At 44.0% G+C, this 9,948-nt stretch overlaps 1 protein-coding gene across 1 annotated transcript in view; it reads right to left on the bottom strand.

Moving 5' to 3' along the window:
• Positions 1-1,604: 1,604 nt before the first annotated feature.
• The window catches only part of CPLANE1 (ciliogenesis and planar polarity effector complex subunit 1), an 80,889-nt gene continuing 72,545 nt past the window's right edge, over positions 1,605-9,948 (bottom strand). The window contains exons 51-53 of the mRNA XM_060236061.1: positions 9,537-9,634; positions 5,888-6,024; positions 1,605-2,160 (exon numbers count right to left, since the gene is read on the bottom strand). Of these exons, the coding sequence (XP_060092044.1) occupies positions 2,020-2,160; positions 5,888-6,024; positions 9,537-9,634 (376 nt within the window). The 3' untranslated portion in view covers positions 1,605-2,019. The remainder of the gene's footprint in view (positions 2,161-5,887; positions 6,025-9,536; positions 9,635-9,948) is intronic.

The following is a 9,948-nucleotide window of genomic DNA, read 5'->3' as shown; positions in this document are numbered from 1 at the left end:
TTTTTCAGGTCTGTAGGCCACATTAGGTCTAGGATCACGACAGAACCTAAATCTAACGAGAAGGATTTTTAAAAACAGTCAACATAATTGAGGCCTAGTCTTTAGTGAGCTTCCAGGTGAACTCCTTGAATCAGCAACATGGTATGAATATAAGAACAGCTCTGCCGGATTAGACCAAAGGGCCATCTAGCGCTTGGTTTACACATGGGCTCACCAGCTGTCTCTTGGAAGCCCACAAACAGGATGACTGCAAGGGCGTCATCCTGCCTATGATCCCAGCAACTGAGGAAGGAGTAGATATCCATCATGATTAGCAGCCATTGATAGCCTTGTTCTCCATGAAGCTGCCCACTTAAAGCCTTTCAGGCTGGTAACCATGACCACATCCTGTGGCAGGGGATTCCTCAAATTAATTATATGCTGCGTGAAGAAATAGTTCCTTTTGTCTGTCCTGACTCTCCCACCCTTCAGCTTCAATGGATGGGACTGGGTTCTACTATTATGGGAAATGGAGAAAAGCTTGTTTAATTTTGTCTTTGCTGTGAACATATGAAGCTGCCTTATACTGAATCAGACCCTCAGTCCATCAAAGTCAGTATTGTCTACTCAGACTGGCAGTGGCTCTCCAGGGTCTCAAGCTGAGGTTTTTCACACCTACTTGCCTGGACCCTTTTTAGTTGGAGATGCCGGGGATTGAACCTGGGACTTTTTGTTTACCAAGCAGATGCTCTAACATGGAGCCACCATCCCTCCTTACTTTTTTCTAGACTGAACAGCCTTAAGGGTTGCTCTTTTCTGCACCTTTCCCACCTCTACAATATCCTTTTTCAGGTGTGGTGACCAGAAGTGCACACAATATTCCATGTGTGATCTCACCACAGATTTTTATAAGGGCAATATGATAGCAGCATAGAATTTGCTTTTTTCACAGCAGCTGTGCATTGGTTTGACAGTTTCACTGAGCTAACCACTACCAGCCCAAAGTCTCATTTCTTGTTTTGTTGCTGCCAGGTTAGATCCCATAAGGGTATATGTGAAGTTGGGATTATTTGCCCCAACATGCATCACTTTATACTTGTTTACATTGCATCTCATTTGCCATGATGATGATGATGATATTGGATTTATATTCTGCCCTCCACTCCAAATCTCAGAGCGGCTTACAATTTCCTTTATCTTCCTCCCCCACAACAGACACCCTGTGAGGTGGGTGGTGTTGAGAGGGCTCTCACAGCAGCTGCCCTTTCAAGGACAACCTCTGCCAAAGCTATGGTTGACCCAAGGCCATTCCAGCAGGTGCAAGTGGAGGAGTGGGGAATCAAACCCAGTTCTCCCAGATAAGAGTCTGCACACTTAACCAGTACACCAAACTGACTTTCAATGTCCATTCCCCCCAGATTGAAGAGAGCGCTTTGAAGCTCTTTTGTCTTAAACACCCTAAATCATTTGGTGTCATCTGCTAGATTGTACTGAAATGGTTATACTGGCTTCAAATTTAGAATGCTATTTTCAGTGGCTTGGGTAAGGAATATCAGCCTCGCCCTTTTGAGAATATCTGTAGCAGAATCCAAGTGTCGCCCCCGCCCCGTAAAAACTGCTCACAATTATCAGCAAAAACACTTTATTAAAAGCAAGGTGCTATTTAATAATTATAAAACATAATGCAGAATCATAAATTACATTTGTAATCTTGAAATTCATACACAACCAATTGTCTTAACTGCTTCATTACTTTCAGAAATGACAGTAACACTCAGTCTTGTTCACTAGATTTATTTCACCTGTGCATCTTCCAAGAAACCTAGGTTGGTATTGCATCATCCTGCATAATTCCACAAGTCAATTTCATATACAGATCCCAGATTAACTGATTTGAAGGGTTAGGATTTGTTGTAATAGAGTGGTTAATACAGGATTTGTCTTGTAGCATCATTGGTATGAACACAGTGGTGCGTTTCCCTAAAATTTAACGAGTTATGCTCCCAAACAGTATCCATCCTAAGGTCCTTTGAAGTGGCTTTATTTTTCTTCCAGATTTGCTACCATGGCCTCCACGGCATTCCAGTCAAGCTTGCTGAGGATGCTGCTGGTACTTTCAGACACACTGTCCAAGATATTCATGCTAGCCACAGAGAAACTCTCTTCTGGAGGCAAAGGGCCCTAAGGAGACAATCAGAATAAATAAGTAGAGGCTGTAGCAGCCAAATTCCCTGAAGGGCTTTCTCCCTGTAACTGTCCTGTAATGCTGCATTCTCCTCTAGGGTGGATCTCCCCTTTTCCTGTCCTTCTACATGCTTTATCCAAATTACTATAATGGTGCTTAAACTAGCTGTCACTTCCAGTCCAGAACGGTGCACGCTTTCGGTACAACACACACATAGCATTAGTGTAGATTTTGACAACCATGTTTTCCTAGAATAAACTTATCATCTAATGACCCCTACAAGAGATAAACAAATGAAGTAGTCTGGTTGAAGGGGTCCACTGTGGAAGATGTATACCAGAAGACAGGAATTGGTCTGGGGGGGGGGGTGGCGGGGAGGATCTTCCGTTTCACACAAGTACGATGTGAAACTTGTTTATCCAAGGGTTATGCTACTTGACACATACAACCACTCCCATCCACTTTCTGTGATTACTAGGAGTATATAATAACTTTAACTTTCTCCCAAAGCAAAAGAAATGGCAAATCTTTTTGAAGTAGTAGCAGAAACTCCTTTGTGTATTAGGCCCACACACCCCTGATGTAGCCAGTCCTCCAAAAGCTTACAGGGCCTACTTTAAGCTCCATGAGAATTGGCTACATCAGGGGCGTGTGGGCCTAGTACACAAAGGAGTTCCTGATACAAAAAAAACGCTAATAATTTTACATGTGTATTGAAAAGGGCAAAACAGCCTGATTGCAGGTTTTTTTTAAACAATCAGAAAAATTGTTTAGAAGTCTTGGGAATAAAACTAGACTGGTGGGTAATGATGCAAATAATAACTAAGTACAATAAAGATAAACTGCTTGGGTTCACTAAGGAGAATTTTGACTTCGACAGAATATTAACTACAGGATATGATAAAGTAATCAAGAAAGTGTACAATTACATCTTGCAAATGAAGCTTGAGGACGAAACTGTTAAGGTACCCATGATAAAGTGGGCAAAAAACTTTAAGAAAAATATAACTTTAGAACAATGGGCTTTATTCTGGAAGAGCAACTATAAGATTGTAAAACCGACTAATTATAGAGAAAATTTCTTTAAGCTCTTTCACAGATGGCATATCACACCGGTCCAACTGAATAAAATCAACCCTTCTATCTCGTCGAAGTGTTGGAAGTGTGGTATAATGAATGGCTCGTTCTACCACTTATGGTGGACATGTAAAATAGCGAAAAAATATTGGGTAGGTGTTCACAGAATGCTTTCTGAGATACTAAAGATAAATATACAATTTAAATCGGAGTTAATTTTGCTCTCCTTTGTCAGAAACGAAATCCCTCGAGAAGATGAATATATAGTGGTATATATCTTGACGGCAGCTAGAACTCTTTTTGCCAAGTTTTGGAGACAAAGGGTTTGCCCTCAACAAGATGAATTAGTTCAGAAAATATTACAGGTGGCTGAACTGGACGTTCTAACTAATTTAGTTAGAGGAATGCCAAAAAGTGAAGCTTTGGAAAAATGGGAAAAATTTTACAATTGGCTGGAAAAAAAAGTAAGTTAAGTGAACTAAATGATATATCTATGAAAATACTATTGTTATATTAGTAATTTTATTTAAGTAGGAGATGCTATCAAGACTGGAGTTAATCACAATCAACCTCTCTTAATATGAATTTATCTGTATAAGTGGAAAATAGATGTAGATAATTTGTTTTATTATTTATGTTTGTGTATCCATATATGTATAAAATAAACGTTAAAAACTCAAAAAAAAAGGAAAAAAAAAGAAAAATTGTTTTCTATATAGCTGTTGGGAAATTTTTTCATTTTAATAAAATTGGACTAATACTCCTAACTTGCTGAAAATGACAACTGTGCCCAACCTGAACTGATAACAGGAAAGTAAAATTTATTTATATTTTATTATATTTATATCCCATCCTCTCCTATTGGGCTCAGGGCAGCTCACAACAGTTAAAAAACATAATGTTAAAATAAATAACAGTAGAATCGTTAAAATTCATTGTATATATACACAATACATTTGCAGTTTAAATGCACCATATCAGTGTAATAACAAACTTTAGCAGAGCATTGTTATCTGTATTTTTAAGGTGATTCCTTCATGGAGAGTGTTGTGGCCAGCAATGAGATGGAAGGCTTTGTACATGTTTTTTAAAAAAGATACTGGCTTACTCCTTCACTACATACAGCTCAACAAGAAGACATCAACAGAATTGACGAAGTGGCAACACGAAACATGTCTACTATTGCAACTAGTTAATTGGATGCTGTATGACTAAACGACAATGAGCTCTGTGGAAATTAAAAACTGCTTCTTGCTGTCTATTTCTGTGACATTTATAAGTAAAAATATGGTAGCCTAAATATTTAACAGTTATGTTTGGTGTTTCCTGTTCTAAAATCCAAGATGGCATCAGTATTATTAATTTGTATTTGGCGCTGCATACAATAGTGTTGTTCAATGCTGTGCTATAGTGGTCGCATTCCTCATTAGTTGTTAAACGCTAATTTAAACAGTTCTGCTTTGCAGGCCCTGCAGAATTGTGGCAAGTCCTGCAGGACCCTGATATTTTTGGGGAGAGTGTTCCAGCTACTGAAAAAGCTCTTGTTCTGGTGGTAGCCAGCTGAGTGTCTTTTGGCCCAGGGATCACAAGAAGATTTTAGGTACTTGATCTTAGTGCTCTCTGGGGCTCATATGGGGAAAGGCGGTTCCGGAGGTAAGCAGGTTTCTGGCCATATAGGGCTTTAAAGGTGATAACCAGCACCTTGAAGTGAACCTGGAACGCTACAAGCAACCAGTGCATTGTCACCAGCGCAGATTGGATGTGCTCCCATAGAGGTAGCTCCAATACCAACCTGGCTGCTGCATTTTGCACCAGTTCCAGCTTACGAGTTTGCGTCAAGAGCAGCCCTATGTAGAGGGCATTACAGTAGTCTAATCTTGAGGTGACCGTTGCGTGGATCAGTGTTGCCAAGTCACTGTGCTCCCGGTATGGTACCAATGGTAATTTCTGAAGTGCCCTTTCTTGAGGCAGCAAGGAGTGGAGATTGAAATAAAGAAGCAGTTTGCCTCAGCTCCCAGCTAGTCTGTGGTACACTGGCACCTTTAAAAGGCCACGGTTTAGTTTCTCACTGAAATGAAAGGCCCTTTGAAATTTAAAGGGCTGGTGGGCCATGGACTACTGTGAACAGCAAAAGCCTTTCCAGACTGATTCCAGATATTTACTGGGGGGAAAATATTGGGAATTTCTCAGGAGAGTCTTTCATGCTATTGGATATTGCCAGTCCCACCCTATACAGGAAATACTGGAGAATGTATTAGGTTGGCAATATGTGATCACACAACCCTAATCGCTATCTGGACAAACTCTGTTTACAGGGAATCCAACTAATTTCCTTCAGAACTATTTGAGCCTGCATTTCATACTGTACAAAAAAAGGTGAATATTGGAACACAAAGAATAAACACATGAAAACTGCCTTGCTGGTTTACCAAGAGGTCAGTATTGTCTCCTCTGGGTAGCAGTAGCTTCCCAAGGCCTTGCCCATCCATCTCCTATGTGATCTTTTCAACTGGCGATACCTGGGATTTAACCTGGGAGGGCTTCTGCTTGCAAAGCAGGTTTTGGTTCACTGAGCCATGGCCACAAACCTACGTTACTAGAAAATGCAAAGTCAGGCTGAGCTACCATATGATTTCCAACTCTTACCTCTAAATGGGAATTGGAACTGCCATACAATATCTGCTGGATCTCATGGGGGATGCTCCAACCACTCACTTCCTCTTCACTCTCTTCAGTTGCTGGAGTAGCTATGTTGGTAGATGTGAGTCTTCTCTGATCAGAAGCTGTAAGGGGTATTCATTCATTCATTTAATTTGTGGGCTCAGGGTGGCTTGCAACATAAAAACCCATTGAACAGTAAAAAAATAAAACAATAGCGAGCACAGAGGACAATAACAAGAACCCATGCCTTATGTCAAATGCAAATAGTTGTTGCCATTGCTAAGTCTCACTTTATGTGCAGATTTCTCACCATCCTTTCTAGTTAGTCATAATGTCAAATCTAACAGCTGTCATAGTGTCCCTTTATTTTATCTTCCATGTGTAACTGCGCCAATGTCAACCTCTGAGCTTCAGGGGTCAGTGGGGAGCTGAACCTTGGATCTCTCTGGTCCTTGTCCAACAGTCTAACCACTCTAGCTCTGTAGCCTTTTAATTTCCACAACTTTTTAAACTGACCTCTGTTTCATGTGGATTAGTTGCAATCATTGTCCTACATGCCAAAGTGCTCCTTGAGGATGAGGTCTACAACTCTTGGCTTCTGCATGGGGGACTAACATAGGCAGCATGAAGGACAGCCCTCCAGAACAGGGGACACAACATGTCCTCTTCATCTTCCATTTCAATAAGGAAGATCCTCAAAACAGCATCCCAAATAAGCATGTGGCTCTAGCGCTTTTAACTTATACAGATTCAACGGTCCCAATCCAGAGCTCAAGGGGCACTCAGCAGAAGGCTCTGCACTCGCCACTAGTCTCACGCTGGCCCCTTCAAATGGAGCTCAAGAGACGTCAAGAGTTCTCAGAATCGCCCTTTAGGTCAGTGGAGGGGGTGGATACCACAACTGAGCCTGGCTCATCACCTTGTCAGGAGTTTTTGTCTCTCATCCCTCTCTAGTAGCAGATAAGCTGACTATATGTAAAGAACCCTGATTTCTGTCTGGAGATTTGCTTCTTTGGAGCTGGGGAATATTTTAAAAAACAGCCAAGCGGTATCAGCAGGTCTAAGTATTCAAACACAATGTATCTGTTCAACGTTTGTCCCCCTATCTGAGGCACCAGTGAGATGCCACAAATTCCTTCCAGTCACCCACCTTGGCTTCCCGCGTGCCACCTGCTTCTCAAGGCCTGCCTCTGGCTTGTGCTGCTTTTCCACCGCGACCCCCTTTGAGAGGCTTCTGAGGCAGGTCTTCTGTATGGAGCTTGAGATGACAGACCTTAAGCAGCAAAGACAACCATGAAGCAGCAACGTAGGTTTGCATACCCTGCTTTTCTCTACCTTAGGGAACCTCAAAGTGGCTTGCAACCGCCTTCCCTTCCTTCTCCCCACAACAAGCACCTTGCGAGGCAAAGTTGTACTTCACCTGTAACTATTGTTCATCATCAGTCTTCTATGTGAGCACATATGGGGACTGCACACGAGCAGGCCTGCCATCGGATAGGCCTTTACAGCTAAAAGCCTCCAGGGGGTGCTGCACACGAGCCAGAAGCTTGTCCTCACCCAGGGACCAGTTCTCCTGTGCAGCAGGGCAGGAGGGAGGGTATGTGGGCCTGCCCAGAAGCTGTCTAAATACCAGCTTTAGACAGCTTACAACAAAACCATTAAGACAATGAGACAGAGAATAAAAGCAGTGTGACAAACTCACATCACACAGCCTAAAAATGACAGATCAGGCCAGAATCAGGCCATAAAACAGCTAAAAGAGGTAAAAGCCTGGGTTTTGAAACAGGAATGTTTTAGCCTGGCAACGAAAAGAAAGAAAGGCAGATGCTAGGTGAAGGCATTGCAGAAATGTAGTGCCACCACTGAAAAAGCCATGTCTCTGGTTGTCACTGGCTTTTGCAGCACAGGCACAGAGAGCAGAGCTTCAGAAGAGGCTCAAGAGGCGAAGGTGGTTCTTCAGGATGCCTCCCCTGCCTTAGTTGTGCTGATGTCTAATGGCCTTGCTCAGTTAACAGTCAGCATAGATGTTGTCAGGGTCTCCCCGGATTATGCACTTCTGGGTCTCATAGCAGCCCAATGCCCCTCCTCCCTGGCAGTGTGAACTGCTAGTTGTGCCTGTCTCCTGCATGAGTGCATGGACTCCTCCCACGGCATCCAAGCTCCTAGCGTGGAAACACTTGAACAGCAGGCTGTGATGTTGCTTGAGAGCCAGTTTGGTGTAGTGGTTAAGAGCACAGACTCTAAACTGGAGAACTGGGTTTGATTCCCCACTCCTCCACATGCAGCCAGCTGGGTGACCTGGGGTTAGTCACAAGTTGGTATGGGCTGGGGTGTCACCAGTATGCTGATGACACCCAGCTCTATCTACTTATGGACGACCGACCTGTCTCCGCCCCAGAAAATCTAGATCGGGCATTGCAGGCCGTGGCTGAGTGGCTCAGACTGAGTGGACTGAGACTGAATCCTGCGAAGACAGAGGTCCTCTGTTTGGGCCGTCGTGGGCCGGAGGGGGAAATCCCCCTGCCGACTTTTGACGGTGCGCCGCTGACAGCGGCGGACAGGGTCAAGAGCCTGGGGGTGCTGTTGGAGCCGTCCCTAAAGATGGAGGCTCAGATAGCAACCACTGCCAAGTCCGCGTTCTTTCATCTTAGACGGGCAAGGCAGTTGGCCCCCTTCCTGGACCGCGACGACCTAGCAACAGTGATCCATGCTACGGTCACCTCGAGATTGGATTACTGCAATGCCTTCTACATGGGGCTGCCCCTGTGCCGGACCCGGAAATTGCAGCTGGTGCAGAATGCTGCGGCCCGGCTGTTATTGGGCCTCCCAAGGTGGGGGCACATCCGGCCGAGCCTTCGGGCTCTGCACTGGCTTCCAATAACATACCGAGTCCGGTACAAGGTGCTGGTCATTACCTTTAAAGCCCTATATGGCCTGGGACCTGCCTACCTGAAGGACCGTCTCTCCCCACACGTTCCCCAGAGAGTACTGAGGTCTGGGACTCAAAACCTTCTCACCATCCCCGGGCCCAAGGAAGTCCGTCTCAAGACAACCAGAGACAGGGCCTTTTCTACAATGGCCCCCACATGGTGGAACCAGCTGCCGGAAGAGGTGAGGGCCCTGCGGGATCTTACTCAGTTCCGCAGGGCCTGTAAGACAACCCTCTTCCGGTTAGCTTATGCCGACTAGATAAATGTAGCTTATCAGATTTTAGTGAAATATACTGGATAGTTTCAATGTTAAGATTTTAAGGTTTTTAGGTTTTTTAAATGTTTTGACTTTTAAATGTATTAACTTTGTACCTTGTTTATTGTTTTGTCGTTGTTGTGAGCCGCCCTGAGCCACTTTGTGGGAAGGGCGGGATATAAATTATAGAATGAATGAATGAATGAATGAATGAATAAATAAATAAATAAATAAAACAAGTTCTCTCTGAGATGTTCTCTCAAGAGCAGTTCTCTTAGAGCTCTTTCAGCCCCAACTACCTCACAGGGTGTCTGTGGTGGGGAGAGGAAGGGAAGGAGATTGTAAGCTGCTCTGAGACTCCAAGTGAAGGGCGGGGTATAAATCCAACTATTTTTCTCCAATCAAATGCTGTATGTCAGTTGCAAAATCAGGTCTCTTGAGTTCTTACCTTTTCTCCGAGTCATGTCACAAGATAGACTGGAAAGGGATCTTGTCTGATCCAACCCAGCTCTGGAAGCAGTGCTGTTCCTTGAAGTTTGGTAGCATCTAAACGGGAAACACTGTGCTTCTTTCATTGCACAACACAAACAATGCACAAAGTGTACCACAATTGCTTCTAGCCAGGGCTGAAGACAACTGGCTGCTCAACCCCCTTTCCTCTGTGCATGAGGCTCTAACATAAGAACATAAGAGAAGCCATGTTGGATGAGGCCAATGGTCCATTCAGTCCAACACTCTGTGTCACACAGTGGCCAAAAAACCCAGGCACCCTCAGGAGGTCCATCAGTGGGGCCAGGACACTAGAAGCCCTCCCACTGTACCCCCCCCCCCAATACCAAGAATACAGAGCATCACTGCCC

The sequence above is a fragment of the Heteronotia binoei genome, chromosome 4 (genome assembly GCF_032191835.1).
Source record: "Heteronotia binoei isolate CCM8104 ecotype False Entrance Well chromosome 4, APGP_CSIRO_Hbin_v1, whole genome shotgun sequence".
NCBI lineage: Eukaryota > Metazoa > Chordata > Lepidosauria > Squamata > Gekkonidae > Heteronotia > Heteronotia binoei.
This window is presented reverse-complemented; position numbering and strand designations above follow the sequence as displayed.